The sequence below is a fragment of the Apteryx mantelli genome, chromosome 22 (genome assembly GCF_036417845.1).
Source record: "Apteryx mantelli isolate bAptMan1 chromosome 22, bAptMan1.hap1, whole genome shotgun sequence".
NCBI classification, from domain to species: domain Eukaryota; kingdom Metazoa; phylum Chordata; class Aves; order Apterygiformes; family Apterygidae; genus Apteryx; species Apteryx mantelli.
The window spans coordinates 8,682,035-8,704,272 of NC_089999.1; the positions used below are offsets into that span (position 1 = coordinate 8,682,035).

The 22,238-nt window shown below is 39.5% G+C and overlaps 1 protein-coding gene across 6 annotated transcripts; it reads left to right on the plus strand.

Moving 5' to 3' along the window:
• Positions 1-2,820: 2,820 nt before the first annotated feature.
• Positions 2,821-21,468, plus strand: CRK (CRK proto-oncogene, adaptor protein). 6 transcript variants are annotated; one of them, XR_010886226.1, is made up of 4 exons: positions 2,821-3,088; positions 11,215-11,750; positions 18,123-18,441; positions 20,337-20,396. XR_010886226.1 is itself a non-coding variant. In XM_067309828.1 (4 exons), exons 2-4 carry the CDS (start codon positions 11,077-11,079, stop codon positions 20,520-20,522), a joined length of 777 nt encoding a protein of 258 aa, XP_067165929.1. In that variant the 5' UTR covers positions 5,297-5,370; positions 11,070-11,076; the 3' UTR covers positions 20,523-21,468. The 6 variants fall into 6 exon arrangements, 5 of the variants coding, with proteins under 5 accessions (XP_067165925.1, XP_067165926.1, XP_067165930.1 ...); XM_067309828.1 differs by lacking the exons at positions 2,821-3,088; positions 18,123-18,441 and adding exons at positions 5,297-5,370; positions 11,070-11,131 and having other exon boundaries at positions 20,337-21,468; XM_067309824.1 differs by lacking the exon at positions 18,123-18,441 and having other exon boundaries at positions 20,337-21,468.
• Positions 21,469-22,238: the final 770 nt, after the last annotated feature.

Below are 22,238 nucleotides of genomic sequence, written 5' to 3' on the forward strand. Positions count from 1 at the left end.
TAGTATTGTCATATGTGATCTAGAGCAGATTTAAGAAAACAACCCCTTCAAAGTAATGGTTAGGATGGGGTTATGTGACACCAGGTTCTTTAGCAGTGCAGTTTTTAGAGAGCAGATGAAGACTTCAGTTAATCCAGATTATTTCCTTAATTTTAATTTAACATCCTTGAATGTTGCCTAGGACAAAGCAATGTTACAGAACCATATTACATCCCTCTCTGCTCAGCAGGATTTTGACTTGCTCACTGAACTCAGCAAGAAGCTTTCTACTGATTAACTATGGTTTTAGATCAGTTGTCAAAGTTTTAGTGCTCCTTAGGAAAAATCATCTCTAGGCCAACTGGCAGGGACAATCAAATCAAGTTTAGCTGCACTGAGAGAGGAAAACCAGGCTGTGAAGAAGAGCTTGCGCTCGTGGGGCTTTTACTCTGAGGCAGGTCAATGGAATCTTTTCTTGGTATCTTACAACTTCTTTCAGAATCATGTTTAAATTTTTAACAGTAAATTCTTCAGGATTACAAACTGATCTAGTTTTATTCTTCTGAAACTGTGGCCAAGAATTCTGTTGTTCCTTCCCGTTCACCTCAGGCTGCAATCCTCTGCCTTTGAAAGGCCAGCACAGGAATGCAGGTTTGGGCGGAAGGGCTCCACCTTCATTGTAGCTTTTGTGCAGAAAGAATAGTAGCAAACTACTGCACAGTGGAGGTGTTGCCTAAGCACTAAAAACATGAGGGAAGAGGAATTTGGGAAAGGTTACCAATCATTACCTGGAGAAGCCCTAAGCAAGCAAAGGCAATGTTACAAATAACGAGGGTCAGAAAGTGACTTAGAACTAGAAATCATTTCAGCCTAAAAACAGCAAAAGGAGCTTCTTGCACCGGGAAAGTTTTATTCATCTCCCCATCGCTGACCACCAGAGGGAACTCTTGCAATAAGATTCCCAACTGCTTGCAGCAGGGAAAGCCAAACCTGATGCAAACCTCCATCATCTCCTGTAGTTTTGTGGTTCAGCTCAAAACAGAAGGAGATGGGATACAAGGGTGGGACTGGGAAGGGAGAAAAAGAAGCAGTTTGTGGGCCCTCAGTCAAAAGCAGTCTTTTTTACAGTGGTCTGGCAGGAGTCAGGAAAATGACGAAGTTTGCCATTGTATGCGGGTTTTGTTGTGGTTTTTTTTTAAGCTGTGAACCACTAAACAGAATGGACACATTTTCTTGCCACAGTGATTTAACTCTCCTAGATTCTTGGGCTCTCAGCAAGAATCTGCAGCTGCAGCTTTTCAAATTTGTGAATAACTTGGGAATGGAACTGTGCCAAAGAGATGTATTTCTGCAGCTGGCTGGCGAACTCCGCATGTCAGCAGGTAGAATGGAGCTCTGGGTTCCAAATGGATTATGACTGTCTCCTACCTACTGTCAATCTGGAGAGAGAACAGGATCAGCAGGGGCAGGATGTTCCCTTGTTAAAACACTGGGAAAACTGATATCCAGCACCTCATGTTTTCTCATAGACTTGGTGAACAGCAGTTTCCCACCTGTAAGACAGGATATATTTTCTCACTAGGATATTTTGAGGGTTAATATGATCCTAATTACCTGATATTATGCCAAAATCCCATCTATAAGATAGTTACAGGATTTCGAAGTGCCCTACAAGAAAGAAGAGTCAGCCAGACATGAGGACAGCACCATCACAGTTAAGGACAGCTGTACTCCAACATTATGTTTATGCAAGTACTGCCACATGGAGACCATGCAGTTGAAAAAGCACATTCCTTTCTGGGAAAAGCTCACAGGACTGAGCAGAGCTGGAAAAGAATTCAATAGACATTTATCCAGGCTCTAGAGACATTTGTCTGGAACTTAAGAGAGATCTTGGAGAATAATCTAGAAGTGGTAAATATTGCTCCATCTTTACAGATACCATTCTAAAATTGTGCATTCCCCCCCCCCCCCCCATTTCCCAGTGGCACCACTGGAACTTATGCTCTTCCCTGTTTGCAGGCCCCTGCAGTAAGAGAGTCAGTGAACTGATCTGGATAAATATAACCTTTTCTTTTTGCAGGTCTATTTTTTAACAGTTCACTGGCCCGGTTCAGCATGTAGCCTCATGAAAACAGCTTGTGCTGGCAAAGGAATGTGTGGCTGGTGGGAAGCTGAGGGCAGGAGCTCCTGCTGCTGGTACAGCCCTGGAGGAAACGGCACACGGAACCATGCTCTTAGCTGCCTCGGCGCAGACAAGCCTGGCCTCACAGGAGTTACCAAAGGGAGCTGCGGGCCCACGCAGCTGGGAAGCCATCAGGGAACTGGACACGCAGGGGTTATCCTGCAGCCCGTAACGGGATGCACCAGCTGCAGAGGCAAGTCCCGGCTGCCCTCCCGGGGCAGGGGCCGGGCTGCACCAGCCGCCCGGGGCCCTGCTCCCGCCGGCCCTGACAGAGGAGGCGCCAAGCGGGTGGGGGAGCGCCGGCCGGGCCGCGAGGAGAGGGCGGCCCTGGAGGGGGCCATCCCGGTCGCGGGCAGTCCTCGCCGGTGTCCGTGCACCGACTCCGGCAAGCCAGGGCCGCCGCGTCCACCCCAGCCGCCGCCATGCCTGCAGCTCGCCTCAGCGCCCGCCCGCCCCCACAGTGTATGCGTCACTTCCTCTCCCCCCGCCTCTCGAGCCGCGCGGGAAGATGACGCCACGTCCCGCCCGCGTCTCCCGCGTGCGGTCACATCCGGTAGGTGAGGTCAGGGCAGGGGCCGCCATTTTGGGTGGCAGGGCTGGGCGCGGAGCGGGGTACCGCGGGTGGCGGCGGCCCGCGGGGCGGGGGGGGAGCGAGCGCGGCCTGCGGGCGGGCGGCCCCCATGGCCGGGCAGTTCGACTCCGAGGACCGGGCGAGCTGGTACTGGGGGCGGCTGAGCCGGGCCGAGGCGGTGTCGCTGCTGCAGGGGCAGCGCCACGGGACCTTCCTGGTGCGCGACTCGGGCACCATCCCCGGCGACTTCGTGCTCTCGGTGTCCGAGAGCTCCCGCGTCTCGCACTACATCGTGAACAGCCTGGGGCCGACGGGCGGCCGGCGGGCCGGCGGCGAGGGCCCTGGGGCCCCGGGTGAGTGACCCCCAGGGCTGGCAGAGCCCCCCAGCCCCCGCCGTGCCGGGGAGGGCGGCCGGGGCGGCCTCCCGCTCCGGGCTGCGCCTCCCCCCGGGGGCCCCGCGCTCCTCCCGGGCGGTGCTTCCAGCCGCGAAGCTCTTTGTGGAGAAGTTAAGCCGCGTTTTGCCGCTGCGGCTGGTGGCCGAGCTGAGACGTTTGTCCGCACTAGCCTTAAAGGACTTAATAACATAGTTAAGGTTGTGCAGGAACTGCGCGCTCATTGCAGCCCTCCCGAAAGATCCGGCGGCTTTAGTGCTCACCCGTGCTTTTGTTTTCATAAACCGCTAGCGGTAATTAGTAGATGGTGCGTGCCATCGCCGGGGGCCTGGGGACCCTTCTGTGGAAATGTCGTCTGAAAGAGCTGAATTCTGACGAGGTAGTTCTGCGTTAGAAGACAGACTTTGAGGCTTACTTTCAAGTCACAAATCAAAGTGTTTGTTGGGTAATTCAAGTAGTGGGAACTCCTGAGGAACGTAAAGGTGATTTTTCTTTTAAATCAGATGTGAAGTTTGTTTTTTTTTCTCCCCTTGCATACTTTGAAAAAGGAGGGTTGGTAGTATTCCTCATCACCCTAAGATCTAATATGAAAAAAAGTGCTTAAATGCAACACGTATGGAACAGAAGATACTATTTGTGTCAGAGGGAAAAACGTATCATGCGAAACAGCATTTCTGAAAGTACAGATGTAACTAACCGAATGAGAGTCCCCAGTGGTGCTTGATTCTTAGATGAGTAAGTGAGAAGATTGAGTTAAAAAGGTAGCAGTGTCCCTGTTGGTGGCATTACTGAGTGCATTACTAAAACTACTCAAGTTCTGATACTAATGCTCACAAAGTGATGTGGGCATATTGCTAGCATCTCAGAAAGGAGCTACTACAAAATTTTGAAGTCTGGAAGACCTGCTATACGATAAGAGATCTGGCTAACTTATTTACAGAAAAGTAAGCTTAGCATATGAATTGCTACAGAGACAGACACTTCCTGAAATAGATATTTGTGTTTGGAATAACAGACTTATATTGGGAAGATGCAGCAATATATCTGCTATAGGAGTTTTTTTCAGTCTCTGCATGGACTTCAGGTGACTATGAAGGAGTCAACCTAAGAAAAAGCAAGCCTGTTGCCAGTAGGTTTGCACTGTTATACAGTGATTTCCCCTGCTCTTGGGGAAGAAAACTTAAAATTGGCAGATTTGGAAAAGCCTGAAGGCACTGTGTTTATCCTAGGAACCTGCCATGGCTGCAAAGTGCACCCAAAACATCAAAAGCTCCACAAGGTGGAAGTTAAAGGTGGCTGAATTCAGCTGGAAGTAAAGTGGAAGTCATTGCCTCTATGGGAAGTTAAATGTTTTGCCAGAAGACATGGTGAATTCCTTGTTGCTTGATGTCTGTCAAGACAGAGATTTATTGTTGTCATAGGCTTATGGAGGCTTGATGCAGGAATTACTGTGCAAAATGCAGGGCTGGTGTTAGGCAGAACAGAGGAAGTTACCAGGATAGTCCCCTGTGGAATCCAGTCTGATAGGATTTTAAAGATAGTAGTGAAGAAGGACACAGGACTATGAGTGCCAGTCACTTTGCTGGGCTGTTGTCTTCTACAGAGCAACTCTTCTCTGGAAAAACAGTATTTTTCATATCATTGAATGCATGTTCCAGCTACTGTGATACTGCTTTAGTAAATAGCTGTTCTAACTTTATTTTATGCAACATTCCTAATCTCAGTAATATTTTGTGGTATTCGTTGGACTGGTTCGTGTTATGAGTACTTTAACTTCATTGGATTTTGTTTTGTTTTCTTTTGATTTGCTAAATGTCCCATAGGTAGTTATTTTTTGTCTTAAAGTGTTTGTCTGTGTTAGAAAGGTAGGTGCTATTGTAGCTGTGTAGGCTGTTGGCATAGTAGAGTTAATCTATAGCAAAAATAATTACATTTTGGTTGACTTTTTTTTTTTTTTTCCCCTGGATGTTATGAGTATAGGTGAGGCACCACTCCTGCATCACAGATATTTCTATGATGAAGTTTTAGTGATTTTAAATTATGCCTCTGTGCTGAAGTTGCTGTCTTTTCACTCTCAAACCAATGAAATGGTGCTAGCAAAATTAAAAAAAAAAAAAAAGATTTTCTTTCAGAAAAATGTAGGTGGAGGGGGGATGTTCTGGAATGGGAGGGAGATGGAACCATTGGTAGAAGATTCAAGAGGATTTCATACTTGGATAGGGAAGGTAATGCAATAAAACAAGGTAAATTGCCATGCTTATTTATTGTGATCAAGTTATTGTCATTATTGTCATAATTGTCACTATGGTATAACTTTCTTAGCAACTGATTGTATTTGGAAAATGCACACCTCCCACTGAGAAATCTAAATATGCCAGATCAGGTTCTTACAGTGATTTCTGTTAGTCTCAGTTAAGCATGTGTGTGATTCATGAGTGCCTGAAGTTTGCTGTGTGCAGATGATACTAGGAACCCAGCTTCAATACAGAATGAATGAGATGAGGAGCTCTGTCTTCCCTAATATAAAAAGCCTTAGAGTGTCACAAAAGTGAAATATCGTCTTCCACTTCTGAATTATAAAAAAATTACTTTTTGTTAAATTTACCTTTTGCCTGATATACTGCAGTTTCTAACTTCTTGCAGTCAATTTTTCAGCATGAGGAAAATGAGAATTTAAAAGAATTTTCCAAATAGTTATATCCTCTTGAAATGTCTTAAGGCCTTTAAAAGAAACAGTGTTTTTCTTTCCCATAATTCAGTGATTTATCCTGCTTCCAGTGGAGGTGGAGATTAACAGCTGAATCAGAATTAGAGTATCTTTTGTGATCAAATATCAGTCATAAGATAAAGAAATCCAAAACTAAAGAAAGTACTAAATGCAGGCATTAGCCTGGTAGTGGACAATAAAGGAAATACTTTAATGCATCATATGTTTGCAATTTGACTGATGGATCCAGGGTAAAAATGTATGATATGCACTAAAACAAAATGCCTAAAATATCTAAAGTAAAACATGCTTCCTATTGAAAGCACAATGTGACAAAGTCAGAAACCTTATAGAGTCGTAAAATTTTTCTCTCTAAAGTAGGAAAGTATGACCGATACAGTGTAAAAGGTGATGTTTTCAGTAAGTATGCATTTTAAGAACATGCTTCTTAACTTATGCTTCCAAATCACTTCCACTGTGATTTTATGAAAATTCAGACGGTACTTCCTGGAATCGTGTAATCTTTACTTAATGATATCCATACTTAGCTCTTTATATAATGAAATTACTTGAGATATGGGTGAGCAATGTTTAACGCAGACATTTCTTGTTAGTTTTTGATATTAAGATCTCAAAATGCAAGTTACTGGAAGCTTGGAAAGTGCATGCCTCAGGCATTTATTTTTCTCTCTTCCTCTGATTATCTGCAGAAAAGACAGTATACAACTTCTGTAAGAATATTGTCCTGGCATGCTTAGAACTCTGTTCAGGAGTCAGTGAATGGGGTTTTACTGTTTTTACAGAGGGTTCACGGGCACTTATTTGCTCTTCTCGGGCATGAACAGGAAGGTACTTTAGAGCAAGGAAACAAGGTGTCCCTACGTGGGCAGGGAAGCGCAGGGACTGGAATGAGATGCCTTCACGGTAGAGTTCACAGATGTTCTGGGAGGAAACTGGCTTACATCACTCTGACATCTTTCTTCAGACTGAGAGCCTCCTTGTGTCTCAGTACCCTGTGAGCTGAGAACAGCCTTTCTTGCCCAAAATATGCTTTTGAAGATGTAGGAAGCTTACAGTAGGTCTAGAAATGAAAATGAAAACTTGTATTTCTGTGAGGCCTTCCATGCCTAAAAGGGGAAGCTTCTCAATGTAAGGAATGAGGCTTTGGAATCAAGGGAAAACTGCCTAGTTGCACTAACACAATTGGGGTGGAGAGGAAAATGTAAAAACTCAAAAGTGAGAAGAAGCTTACTTTATGGTTGTGCCACTAGGCCACACTCTCAAAAAGAAGTAGAATATTAAGTATTTTGTACCTCCACTCCCCCAGTATCTTCACAATATTTAAAGCTTACATAAGCAATCTTTTTCCATGCTGACGTAAAACCAACTCAGGGCTAAAGTGTATTGTCAGAAGGGCACATATGTCACAGCTGTATAGAGAACTGACAGGGTTTAGAGTTGAAATTTTCTTTAATTCCAGTCCACTTTGGATTTTAGCACTTCCCTCATCTTCCTGAGAGCATAGGTTTTGCTTGCTGTACTGACATGCTGAATTGAATGGAATCAGGTTAAGTCCTTGTAGAGATCGAGCTAGGGCAGAATAAGGAAGAAAGATGATACTCAGTCCTCTGTGTTTCTGATTCAAAGGAGTCAGCTTACAGAGATGAGTAGTTCTGCTGCTACAGGGGCAAGCTGAGCAGCTACTCTTTCTTTGGCTGTGCAGAGCTGGGGAGGGAGGGAAGAGAATTTCTAGTACTTCTTGGTTGTCCAGCTTTAATAGGAAATGACTCAAGTTTCTCCACTAGTTAGACTTACCTTTACACATGTTCTCCTCTTCCTGAAAGCCCTCAGAAGATGCAGACAATGTGCTGCTAGAAATTATGCCTTCAAGAAAAGTGTCCCAGGATCATGAAGAAAACCAGTTCTACCTCTCCCAAAAAGTTTGTCTTGTTGCTGTAACTTTTTCTCATGGTAGATCTTGCCTTAATTTTGCGTTGGCCTGCAGGTACAAAAAGTGATGTAGTTCAAACGAGAAACTAAAAGATTCCACTGAGCCTGAATTCTGTTAATCTTTGAATTTCATTATACCAGGGAATGAAAGAAATTAGGGCCCATAGTGAATGGAATTATTTCCCTGCTATGTTGAGTGACCATCATTCAGCTCATTAACTTGTAGCTGAACAAGAGTATACACAAAAGACTTAAATCAATGGAGAGTTTACCACCTGCTCAGTAAGCTGTAGCTGTATTTTATTTCCAACCTGCATTTTTCTAACTTTTAACTGTTTAGTCTTTTTATACCTATTTGAGCTAAATTCAGAAATCTCCTAATTTAAGTTCCCCAGGTATTGACCAGGTTGTCGTTGCTATATTCTTTGATAATTTGGTTTAAGCTTGTAGAATTCTTGTTGAAAAGAGGTTTTTCAGACTTTGGGTTTGTGTAGCTGCCTTCTGTTTTTAAACAAAAGCATCAGAAGTGCATGTGGTATTCTGCAAGTGTTCTCACCAGTGGCTTTTGGGAAGGTAATGTCACTCCTTTCTACTGCTTACCTGTTTGTCTCTTCAGGGATAATGTTGATCTTTCTGACCTTAGCATGTGTTTCTAGAGGCTGTGTTCTCTCACTCTTCTGCAATTGTGCCAAATGTCTTCTAGAATACTATTTTCCAGGATACAGTACACTCATTTCAGTCGCTCCTTCCCCACAGAGGGCTCAAGTAGGCTTTTCCTCTTAGAGTCCAACTTAGGTTTTATCCAGCTACATTTGGCAGCTATTTCAGACTGTTATGCATTAATTCAAGAGGGCTGTTCTCAGCTCCTTGCTGTAAGGTTCTTTTGAGGCTCTTAAACATTTCCAGTCCCATTAAAAAAAAAAAAAATCCTTATTCCTCCTGCTGATGGTTGTGGTGCTGACAAAGCTGATGAATGTTCCTGTTGAACTGCTTGTTTCCTATGAGTTTAAGCTTTTTCTGCATGCAGTTATTTTGCTGGAGGCAGAAATCTTAGCCTACTGACTGACTCAGTTCGTAGCAGGTTTTGCAAAGGTAAATCAGTGCTTCAGACTCTAGAATTGTCATGTGAAATCAGTTCCGTGTCAATTAATTTAGCGATCAACAAATACGCTGCTAAAATATCTTTGGTCATTAGAGGATCACTCTTCTCCGTGGGACTTCTTTGAAGATCTTGATGTTCTGACACTCTTGTAGTTTCTGTGACTTTTTCTTTTGATATGTGTCCATATAAGCTTGATCCTTAAAGGCTCTCATATAAAATAGTAGCAGGTACACACGTGTTTCTGTCACCAGGTTTGTCTGAAGCTTGATATCTATACCACTTGTTGTGAAGCACGTTTTCCCGCTGTGCCCCACTGCTCGCAGTGTAACAGAAGTCCAATATTGCCAAATATTTATGCGTTATATGCTTATATAGTGAACTCAAGCTATTTTGAAGTGGTGTAGAGATGCTGCCTGTGCAGCCAGAAGCCATCTACTGTGAGAGCGCATAGCTAAGAGCTAAGATGAAATTCCAGAGTTCTTGCTAGTTCTAGAGCTATGAGTTACATTTCATCAAAAAAAGTGAGTGTTTTTTTTTTGTTTTGTTTTGGTTTTTTACCTATTTTCAGAGAGCAGATTTTCTTCATGGTAGTATATGGTGCCTTGGGAGAATAACAAGGAATCTTACTCCTCTTTTTATGCCATGTTCACACTTCTTACTGATATTTACATTAACTTCCTTATCTCTTGGGTTTTTTTTGTAATTTTTGAGGATATTGTTTTGTTTCTTGGCTCATTGCAGTTGCACCAATTTCTTTTGAAAGTCTTTCAGGCCTGTTGATGCGTGCAAAAGTGCATTTTCCCATTACATAGTTCTGCTTCTTTGAATTTCCAGTAACCAGCTTCACTGATGTTTGAGTTCCTTCAGGATACTTTAAAACTTATTTATTGGGTGTTTGTCAATGTTTATCGTATTGAATCTGTTTTCTCTATTGGAACCCCTTTTTGCTCACTTGAAAGAATTTCTTGTAATGTTAGCTTTCCGTGCTGACAGTGCTACTTTGAAGGGGGTTTTGGATCAGTGACAGCTTAAAGAATTCTGCTAGCTTTGTACTTGAGCTAAGTCTCGGAACTGTTAGATATTCCCTGCAGAGAAACAGACTTGCAAAGTAAGCCTCTCTTTCTTGCTAGAAGAGTTACTCATTAAAGCGTAAATCTTTTCCTCTCCATTGCCCTCCCCCACTCTTCCACAGTTCTTCCCATAACTGATTACACAGCGTATGGCATGGTGGAAATAGAACATCATGTGTATGTTTTTCCCCAGCTAAGCTTGAAGAACATAAAATGGAAAAAAAGGTGTAAAGGACAGGTTGAAAACTGAAATGGGTATCTGCACTTTGATACTTTTAATGTCTCCGATATGAACAGGATCAGTTTCAATGTATTTGCAGTTCAGATGATGTATAATTTAGACTCTATCTGACAACTGTGCAGAGAAACTAGAAGACTTGAGATTAAAAGATTAAATTATACCTGTTATGAAAACATATATTGCCTTTTCACATACATATACGTATATAATTTTATTTAAATGGTAGCTTTTATCAAAAGGAAAAGTAATTCAATTTGCTCATTCACACAAGTCGTTTGCTGTGCTAAGCCGTTTTCTTAGTGTCAGTGTCTGTAACTCAAGATTCGTTATAACAGGTAAATGACTAGTATTGCAATGTTGTCCTTCTGAAACAACTTTAAACTGTGAAGGGAAAAGTTTAAAAAAAAAAAAAAATCACTTTCTTGGAATTATACCAAAGATTTCATTTGCTTTCTAGATTTAGAGTATAAAACAACAATAAAAAAAGGAAATGTCTCGTAGTGAAAATTGCATATGCTCCTGGGAAACTCAGATGTACTGACTTTTTTTTTAATCTGTTGGCTCTGTATAACGTCCAAGGAAACAAAGTACTTTTTTCCTATTTCATGAAGTTTGGCAGTGCCGAATCATTTGTTTGTTATATACCTTTTCCCTTCTTTGACAAAACCTTTACAATAAAGCTCTATCTTCAGGATCAGAATAGTGCTGTCTATGATTAAAGTATGCAGAAGAGCATTAATTTGCTGCCCTGATAAGTCAAACTGGTAATTTCAGCTTTCTTCTGTTAATATAAGGGAGTAAGTCCCAAACTATGAATATATGCAAGCAGTTCTGATTATTAAGAGTTCTCGTTTCATTTTCACGTCACATAGGTTAGACATGATGAATGTTGATGATCCAAAGGTGACCCAATTCTGCATCAAATTACCTATCTGTAAATATACTAGTTTTCTTAAATGTTTAATTTACAGTTGTCACTGTTGTATACTCTGTTGATACATTGCCTTCTTTTTTCAGGGTTGAATCCCCCCAAATTTCGAATAGGTGACCAGGAGTTTGAGTCTTTGCCATCTTTACTGGAATTCTACAAAATACACTATTTGGACACTACAACCTTGATAGAACCGGTTTCCAGATCCAGGCAGAATAGTGGCGTTATCCTCAGACAGGAGGAGGCTGAATATGTGCGAGCTCTCTTTGACTTTAATGGAAATGATGAAGAAGATCTTCCATTTAAGAAAGGAGACATACTGAGAATCCGGGATAAACCTGAAGAGCAATGGTGGAATGCAGAAGACAGCGAAGGAAAGAGGGGAATGATACCTGTTCCTTACGTCGAGAAGTATAGACCTTCCTCTGCTTCAGTATCTACTCTGATTGGAGGTAACCAGGATAGTTCCCACCCACAACCACTGGGTGGGCCGGAGCCAGGGCCCTATGCCCAGCCCAGCATCAACACTCCGCTCCCTAACCTTCAGAATGGCCCTATTTATGCCCGGGTTATCCAGAAGCGAGTCCCTAATGCCTACGACAAGACAGCCTTGGCTTTGGAGGTACATAATGGGCAAAACTTAGAAAGAAGAGATCTGTTCAAGGGCTTTCCCTTTCAAGCACATTATAGTTTTGTAGGAATGAGAAAGAGAAAAGTATTGTAATACTGATTTTACATCATGATTAATAAGTTACGGATAAAGGATTTTGTTTTTTAAATTAATAAGTGACTAGGAAAGACTTTGATTATTATAGCATGTTTAGCTTACTGAATCAATATCCTGTCTTTTGTCAAGCATCACTAACATAAGTGTTTCCATCCATGTTTTCACTTCTGAAGTCTTTGTGTTTTAGGGGGGAGGGAGAGGTGTGGTATGTCTGGGCTTATGTTTACTGTTGATTGCCTCACCCCAGTCTCTAGAAGGTGTGCTCAGTTTTTTCTCCAATCTCAGATAAGAGCAGTTTAAAAGCAATCAGTGGAAGCATTGATAGTCTCTCTAAAATTACGCAAGGATGACGAGGATCACACTGTGTTTTATAGTAACACCTTGACCTCAAGCAGAATGTTACATTGTTTTTAGTTTGTTGAGCAGGAACATACATTACAACTCATTAGGGAGGTCTCATGTAAAGCAGTGACTGATGGAGTACGATTTGTAATAGAACCGTGAGTTCCCCTAAGGTTGATTCACTTCCTGATACGATTAAATACTTTTACATGCCCTTTTTGATATTTCCTCTTAAAAGGAGGATAGAGTGCTCTATCTCTACACATCAGATAGTTATCCCCCAAGTCACATTTGAGGAAATTGAGTCTAAGGTATTCTCAGTGGCAGACCTTTCCCTTAGGATGATATGTAAATTGTATCCTTTAATCTAGGCTTTCTTTGAGCTAAAGGCTCTGGAATTTCCTGATACCTAATTGACTTCCTGTTTATATAACATTTTAAGTACTTGGGGGAAAAAACAGTTTCTGTGCTGAGTCAGAGTATCTCCTCTCCAGTCTCAAAATACTTAGTTTAATCTTCCATAGTATAAAGTGCACTTTGGTACTTCAGAGCTGTGGTAAGTATAGGTACATCTCTTAAGTACAGAATTGGCAAAAATAGCACATTCTACAGATGTGATAATTGATTTATAACTCATGAGATGTAAAGTTGTTTTCCATTTTAAATTGTAATTTATCCAGGCAGCAGTGTAAATACAGTCTGAGTTACTATAGGTTCTGTTACATTTCTGAATCAAAAGGATTCAGTACTTAAATTTTGGGGTTAAGAAGTGTGCATGGGAATTTATGCCAACTCACCAGATTTTGTGGGAACATGCAAAGATTTTAACCCTCAGACTTCCACGCAGCCTAAAATGTCCTCTTTTCCCCTCTTTTTCCCTCTTTTTCTCACCCTCCCCACCCAGCCACCTCCTGGAGCTTGGAAATATCCCTGAACATTGTTGTGGACTGTTACAATTACCAGCTGTTAGGTTTTGCTTGAGATGTTGGAGATCATGTTTTGGCATATTTGTCAAAACCTTTTGGTTTATTTTCTGGGTTTTGTTTTTAAGCTTTTATTGACTCTAGTGAGCTGCCATCAGTGTTCTCTTAAGCTTAACTTTGCCTTTTATTTCACGTAAAGCAGAACCTCAGCACACTCCCCAGCTGTGCAGCAGGTTGGTAGTATGGAGTGAAACAGGGAGAGTCAGAAAATATTGGAAATGTAGGTTGTCTTAAACAACTTTGAGTGAAAGTGAAAGCCTTTATAGATTGAAGAGCAGCTTCTTATTGCCACAGCTGATCTTCTGTTAGTCCAATCCTCTGTACTAGAAACTCGCATGTTCTGTCAAGTATGTTGTGCCTTAGAAAGTCTAGTTTCATGGAGAGCATCTTCTCTCTGTTCTACACTAACTTGCACCACTAGTGTCTTTTACTAACTGGTGCTAATAGGCTTGATAGCTGAAGTGTTTGGGAGAGAGGAATTCAAGTGTGTGGGCTCTGCCCATCTATGTCAGGATATAGGTAAGATTTATATTGTCTTTCTACCTTTGTATTAGAACAATGGCCTTTGTAGAGCTTGCAGACTTAAATACTTATTTACAGACTTTAAGGCTTGTATTTTATTACAAATCTTAAAACTTGACGTGATTATCACTGTTTCTAATAGACCTTCCTAGCTTTGCTGTACCCTTTATCATTTAAAATCACAATGTTAGTGAGTTGCTTTCAAGGTCTGTACAGGAAAAAAAAAAGCAACGTGCACTTCTCCTCCAAATATTTCTTCATCCTGTCTGTCAAACTACTGTTCTATGTTGTCTCCTTCTTTTTCACATTCCCTTTCACTTCATAGCATTCCTGTTCTATTTATTTAGAGATCTTTCTTAGATGACTTAGTAGAAAGCGTTATGTAAATCTTGTCAGTCCATTTGTGCCAAGGCCTCTTAATAACTATAAATTTAGAACTTTTTTTCAAAATGAGAACTCTTAATCTTAAACCTGGCAATATCCATGGGTGGAAGTGGAGCCCACTGTTTGTTTTAGGCAGATAGATTCTTCACGTCAAACATTTTTGGGCCAAACTACAAACAGCATATCTGTACTGTTCCATTAAGTTAAAGCTGACATGGTTTCAAAGAGCTAAGGATGGGGGATCAGAGCAAATGATGTTCTAATCAAGGCTGTGCTGCATTATGGGGAAAAAGCATTTAGCATAAAAAAAATTTTTATCTTTTATTTGACTTTTTGCTTGTAACTAGACCTATTCAAGGAGTTGCCAGAGTCTGTTTTTACTTAAAAGAGGGGAGAGGGGGAAAAAAAAAAGGGAGGGAAGATCAATGTGGTAAATGACTGGAAAAATATCCTGCCTTTTTCACTACTGTATTTAAAAGAGTGTGTTTTCTTTGTAACAGTAGTAGAACTCTGGCATTTTGACCTTACCAAAGAGGAGTACCTGCAATAAAACTGCATATGGAAGGCTTCACATGAAGCTTTGTTTTGCTTTGGAACATATGGGATATATTTAGTTTTAAAATTTCTGATGAAGACTGGGACAAATCTGGCCATATAGCAGGGTGCAAGTGCTCTCCCTGAGATTCTGTGCTTGGTGGGATGATGCACAATAGGCTAATGATACCATAAGTCAACATTAAAAGTAAGGAGAATTCAGCAGGAACAACTGTCTTTGGTCTAAAAGCTGAAAAATTCTGGCAATTGCAATAAGAAGTAGTTTTGTAGAAAACTTCTCTATCTAATCTTTGGGAGAGAATTTGAAATACAGATTAACATGCAGTGTTTCAAAGCAGATCTAGAAAGACCTATAAGTTATTAAGGAACTTAACATTTGTGAAATGTTCACATGACCCATACTTCCTTAAAATCAGTCCTGCTTTGATTGATACAGGGGTATATATGTATATAAATAGAATGTGACTGAAGGATCATATCAGAGACTTGGTGCTAAATGAAATTACTGATAAAAAGGAATATTTGAGCTCAGAAGTCTTTCTACTTTTACAAATTAGTAAATATGCAAGTTTCAGGTGTAGGTTTTCATAGTAATAACTACTTATAAATTAGTGTCCCTTGGTTGCAATCATCCTGAAACATCCCTTAAAAAAACAACCGACTGACCAACCCCAGGATGCTTCTGGGAGTGAGAGCACTGCATCCCATATTCTAACTCATTATCATTTCAGTGTTGAACTCACTTTTTGCAGGTGACTTTGTCATGAAGTATCCAAAATAAACTCTCTATGATTCTATAGAAAGTAATGCTTGTGATATTCAGTGAGAGCACAGAGACCAGCAGTCTGTCTTTCCAAAGAAAAATATCTGGAGTAGAAAAACACTTACTTGTTTTTCTTTGTTATCAGTGTTATGTCATGGTGTGGATGAGTCCGTAACAAAATAGAGTAGATGAAGCTTTACAGATAGTAAGTTCTTACGGTCAACTTCTGCATATTTGTAACTTAGTGTAGGCAGAATTGCCAGTGTCATACTGCACAGATAGTTCTGCAAAACATAATTGACATATCACTACTGTAGATTCCAAAAATAATCTAAAGGTAAGCAGTGTATAGATTATTTTGGTTGGATGTGAACCTTACTAGATAAAATACTTACTGATCTGTTGTCCATAAAAATAGGAAAATGACTCCGAAAATAAAAAAAAGTTCAACTTCAGTAAGGATGGGAATGAAAAACAGTAGGAGGAAAGACGCTGTGCCAAAATGAAAGCAATGAATATGTTTAGATGTTAGATGTTTAGGTGTTTAAGTTTTGTTGTAAATAAAAATCATTGAGGTAGTGTTATAAAAGATCTATTTTGAAAAAGGGTAACTTTTCTTCTAGTTTGAAAAATAATACAATAGAGGATCACTGTTCTGGCACACAGATATTGACAAGTGTCACTTTAATCACTGATGTTACAAGGATATCTTGAGCTGTTGGTCAGCTGGACAGGAGGACAGGCTTTGATTTTTCTGGTGGGTTGGAACTTGCATATTTTTCTGTTGAAAGCTCATGCAAAGATTATATCCAGGTCTGAAACATTTTAAAGTTATCTAGGGCAGTATTCTTGTTATAGTTGTGATTAGGAAATATAGCTGATGTATTGTTTTGGTCAACAGACTTTTTTCTTGGTGCAAAAACCCTAGTGATTAGTAGCAGTAGCAAAATTATACATACTGCATGCTCAAGTTCCTGAAGAGCTGAACTACCATTCAGTAGTCAAGGAAAGCTTCCTTTTTGCCTGTAGCAAACACATAAGAGGATTTTTTTTTCAAAATCTGATTCATGAAAATGTCTATACTAATGATTACAAAAAGAAAAAATAAAGCTACAGCAAGAGTCTCCAGTGTACCTCTTATTACTAGATAAGTAACCCTCAGAGGCATAAGAGGTTTAATTAAATGTCCATGTAGTGTTTTGAATTTATGAACTGTTAAAAGCTGTTCTGACAAAAGATTGCAAATGATTAAAACCTGTAAAGTTAATGGAGACTAACATCTTAATTTGTTTTCCTTGTTCTTCACTCACTGCCTGGAAAGTGAGAATAATGAGATTCTGTCTTGGATGAGTTTGGAACACGGTGTTGAGCATCTGTGTAAACTAACAACTGTATATTCAGTGAATCTTTGGATGAAATGCAGTAAAGACTTGAGGCCATGCCTTGAGAGTTTATTTACAGTATTAATAAATGAAAATAGAGTGTCTGTCTCTCCCATAGCATTCTGCATCCTGCGGCCTGGGAAGTGTTCTGAAAACCATTGTGTGTTATCTTATAAATAAGAGTATTGATAAAGTTCTGCACAGAAGAAATACAGTTGCTCGGGCAACTTTTAATTGTTGCATTTATTAACTTTTCAGTGAATGCCTTTGCAATGTAAATTATGCTTTCCTAGGTTGTATAAGTGTTGCTTATTTAAAGTATCCTTCAACATGGGGACTGATTAGACCTAGACTTATGGTCCTGACTTGAATTGCATGACTGCACAGTCTTGGGAAAGTAACTGCTGTGCAGTTTTACACAATACTCTTAGAATTGGTTGTGTGGGTATTAGTTTGGAGATTAGAATATGAGCTATATTACCAGTGCTTTTATTTAGTGGAATACCTGAGAGCAGGATACTTTTAAACTAAAGCATATTGCTGAATCAGTCCATAGTAACTATTGTTTTATTTTTATAACCAAACAATTTGGGTATAATAGGGAGGGTATCAATTGTTTGTGCTATACCTGTGGAATTTCTTTATATAAGAAAGCCATCATGAACGAGACTGAAAGACCATCTGGCCTTGTGTTCTTTCTCAAATAATGGCTCGTTGTGAATGCTCAAAGATTAAGAGCAGAGCAGCCTTAAGGCAATATCTCCCCCTGAATATTCTCCTAGTGTTTTGTAATCTGTGGCTTAGATGCTACCTCAGCTCAAAGTTCTACCATTGGTTTGGTAAAAGATTTTTACCACTGTCATCCAGAACTCTTTCAGTACTAGGTGAAAAGTACCTAAGAGGACTTTCAAAATTAAAATTGAGGAGCTGTTTAGCTTCCAGATTAGCATTTACTTTGTATACCTGCAAACCCACCCTCTTTTAATGAGGTTGCTGATCCAGTACAAGCAGAATGCAAGCCTCTTCAGCCAAATCCATTTATTGTGATGGAGACTGATCAGTCAAGTCCCAGGGGTGCTCTGAAAGATTGGTGTTGGATTGCAGGCTTTCAATTTAGGTAGTTCACACCTAAACTAGGTGTGCTACTTTCTCTTCATACTCTCTTCAGGAGTGAATAACATAGGGTAGACTGGTGTATCAAAAATGGTTAAGACTAAAATTACTTTTTTATAGAAGTATATCTGGTGCACTTGGATGATAAGACTCCAAAGGGAAGGGCAGCAGATCATCGTATGTGTTTTTATGCTCTAACACTTACTTATTTCTTATCCTGCAGGTCGGTGAGCTTGTAAAGGTCACAAAGATTAATGTGAGTGGTCAGTGGGAAGGAGAATGTAATGGTAAACGTGGTCACTTTCCATTCACACATGTCCGCCTGCTGGATCAACAGAATCCTGATGAGGACTTCAGCTGAGTGTGGCTCAACAGTTTCGCTTACAGACGGGAACAATCTCAACTTGTTTTATTGCAGATGCCATCAAGACTATGTTCCAACAGATGTTGAAAGCGGTATTGCTTGTATAAGCATTCTGATAACCTGCAAACCCCTGGGACTGAACACCACCATTCCTTAATCAAGGGTCATGTAATTCAGGGTACGACAGTAGATAACTTGTGTGTCAAGTGGCAGAACTAGTACATGATTATAGGTTGTAATGCCTGCTTATGTCCACGTGCACAGCAGACTGGACCTTGCCAGCAGCAGCAGTTGGAGAAAGCAGTAATGTAGATGTTATTATAGCATTTATAGCTCTCTCCGGTCCTGTTTCTTATGTTGCTTCTTCCTCAGGCAATAAACATCAACCTTAGACAATTCAATGTATAGGTAGAAATTTCACAAATTTATCCTTGGAGCTTTCTCCTTTTTTTTTTTTTTCCCCATTCTGAATTCTCTGTCCTAGAAAGGCTATATAGTACTCTGCACAGTGAGTTAACTGTGCACAATACGGATTTTTGTAGAGCCCATTGGGGACAGCTGTATGATTTAGAGATGCTTACCATTTTATTGGTAAGTGACAGATCAAATCAGCTCAGAATTCTAGAAGTTTGTGGACACTAGATTTGTTGGTTTTTTTTTTTTCAGTACTGTTGATGCTTCAAACATAGCAGCTGATTTAAATTAAAGTTTTTGTTAACACACCAGTATCTCTTCTTATCCACAAACATAAGGCTTATGGAAGTGTAAACATCCATATCAGTGCTGAAAAATATGTGCATAGCACTTTAATGCATAGCTTTAAAGCAGTGTTTGATTCACTAAATATACTAAAATATTGGCACTGCTTTCAGATAAAATTATGTAGGGCCAGTTTAATATTTTTAGAATTCTTCAATATTCCTATACATTACAGTACAAATCAGTGTCAAACATGGTGAACTGACAAACCAAATATTACTTTTATTTTAAAGTTATTCTGGGGACTCTTCTGGTTTAATTCCCATTTGTAAAAATATCTGATAGTTAATTCATGAGGATTTTATTTTTAATAAACTAATGAAAAATACCTGTGTGCTTCTGGATTGATTCTCAAAAGGCATAATAGAGTAAATACAGCTTCATAGCTCATAAATGAAAATCAGTGCATTGAATAGTGATATTATGCACTGCTTGATTTTCTTTCTCAGCCTGTTCTTCTAATTATCTGGTTTTCTCTAATATAAATCAGAATGGATTCAGTAAGTTTTGTAAACTTAAATTAAACACTGAACTATCCCTTGCCTGTACCCAAATACGGCACTCTAGTGACCAAACTTAAGCAAACCAATTTTGTAACTTTGACTGTGGTGTAATCCATACAAAGCAGTTTTTGTAAATAGTATTAAACTGAAAACATTATTTTGATCAATAGAAACCATGTGACTAGAATGTCTCATTGGCTGTAAATGCTGCAAGGACTAGTTCTCACTGCAAAGGCTATTGCTGCAAGGCATGAACCCATAAAACAGAATACTGGTAACACTTTACCTCAGAACTGTGTAACATGCTGGAAATGATAACACTTGTTATATTTAAGTACTAGTTGCTTTACTTCAGAACTAACTCATCAGCAAGTCTGACCAATTTTCAGGTAATGGGCACCCAATAATACTGTAGACTAATGCCAGTGTACACAAATCATATTTTTCCATCACCAATCTCCTAAGCACTACAAAAGATTATTAGAAAACTGACAGTGGGTCTGTTTTTGTGGCAGTGATCTAAGAAGAATGGTAACAGAGTAATTGCAGTACTATTCTAGTTTGGATTGCTGTTCTGGTTCAGATGATGTGCTAGTCTTTGATTTTGGGATCACTTTTAGCTTAGTACAAAATCTACTTTGGAGAAAATTTGAGGAACTATAGGTTCAGTAACACATTGGTTTCTGTAAGTCTAATTTGTATTTTTCCTCTGACCTTGATATTTAATGCAACTGAATTTTCAATAGTCGTTAAATACGGACTTGCATACTAAGCTTATCAGTTGCCCATATATGCTTATATTTTTCTTCAGGTATTTCAAAAGAAGCATAATGAACTGAATATTCTTCAAGTAACACCGTTTGTTCTGAAGGAATTGTTTCCAATCACAATTAATGAAAGCCCACACATCTGTAACTTTCCGATCAGCAATTATTTTAAGATACCAAAACACATTTTTTCTGAAAGGAATTTTATTATGCAAATCTCGCCTTTTTAATATGAAAAACAAATTGAATTGTTAACTAGCAAATACCCTGCAAACTTTGTAGATGTGTTTTTTGTGAAGACTGTATAAATTGCAAATATTTGTACACTTTGAAAGAGCAAAAAAGTAACTAGAGGAGTCTTAATAGCTGCTGTTGCACTAGAATCCTAAGTTCTTGTCAAGCAGTTTTTCTTAGTCAACTGGTACATTATGCAACTGTTTTCCACTATTCTGTTTTAAGCTGAAATGTGATTTTGTTTCATAGGTGATAGAAGTTACTATGTTTGCATTTGTACAAAATAGACATTTCAACTTATTGAACTCTTAAAGGAAAATAGGTAGAACATATGTTCATAAACATGTAGATGAAATCCTCTTGTGGCCTTTGTTTATCCTCTTCTATTTGTTCCTTCCTTTTTTCCCAATGCGTGCAAAAAATCATTGCTAATAATGTTGGTCACAATCTTTTGTCTCTACTTGGCTGTGTTTTTTTGGTCTGTTGTGCATAGGCAGGTGTTAGAACTAGAATAATCATTTCTAGAAATACACCGTGAAAGCAGAATGCTCAATTACACTGTGTTCTTCTGGTGCATTTACACATTATATCACACTAAAAGTACAACTGGCTGCTATGGTTTTTATTAATATATATTTCATTTTGGTAAACCCCAGCCTTTTTACTAATATTTGACCTGGTTAAATCTTGTTAATCTGTTTGAATTGTATTTGTTAATAATGCAAATATTTCTAATCATCTTAAGAGTAAAACACTTCATTTTTTGTTAATGGTTTTGGGGAAGGATTCTAACCAAACCACTTTGAAGAAAAATATGAACATGTGCCATTGTATTATAACACTATCCACTTTCTTGACAGTTAAAGTCTTTTTTTATTTTTTTTGTAGCATGTAATGTATATGTTCATAGTACGTGAAGTAAATAAAAGTATAGCCAAAACATTGGCTTGGTGTCATTGTCAATCAGCTCTCATTAGAGTATTTGCATTTAATAATATAGAAATACAACTGCTGGCAGTAGCTTTTAATTGGCCATACTCATGCAAAAACAATTAAGCATAATACTGGCAGAAATAAGATAAACCAAGATAACTAACAATTTATTAACTAGTAAAATATTATGGCCTCTTTGAAACAATATGACTTTCTTTAATAAAACGAGTTCTTCAAGGGGGAGGGAGAAAAGGATATTCCCACTGCAAAGGACGACTCAGGAGGAAAGTGCAAATGGGACTTTGTAACTATTAGTCTCACACAGAACTGCACAGGGGTATCAGAAGGTAGTGTGGGGCTTCTTTGGATGAGGAGCATCAGTTTGGAAAGATCAAAAGCTTCCTATTCAGTCCTAGAGTCATCAGCAGAAATGAGCATTTAAGTATATAAATAATAGCAGCAAGATTCTCATGCAAGAGTCTACTAATGGTTTAACAGGATTTCTTTGCAAGTGTGGTAGTGGGAGAGCAATGTTTCAATGAAAGACTAAGATCTGCAGTGTAGTGTCAAAGGATGAAATACACAGAAAATGAGGACTGGAAGGTCTGATCTCCTGTGTGGGAGGACATTTCAAACATGCCCCTGCATTAGACCTATTTTTCCCATCACAGTCCTTAAATGCTGCAAGGGGAAGAGGCCTTTAGGCCCCCAGGGATGAGAATCAATTTAGTTGTAAAACCATCCATTAAAAAAAAAAAAAAAAGTTATTGAGACATATG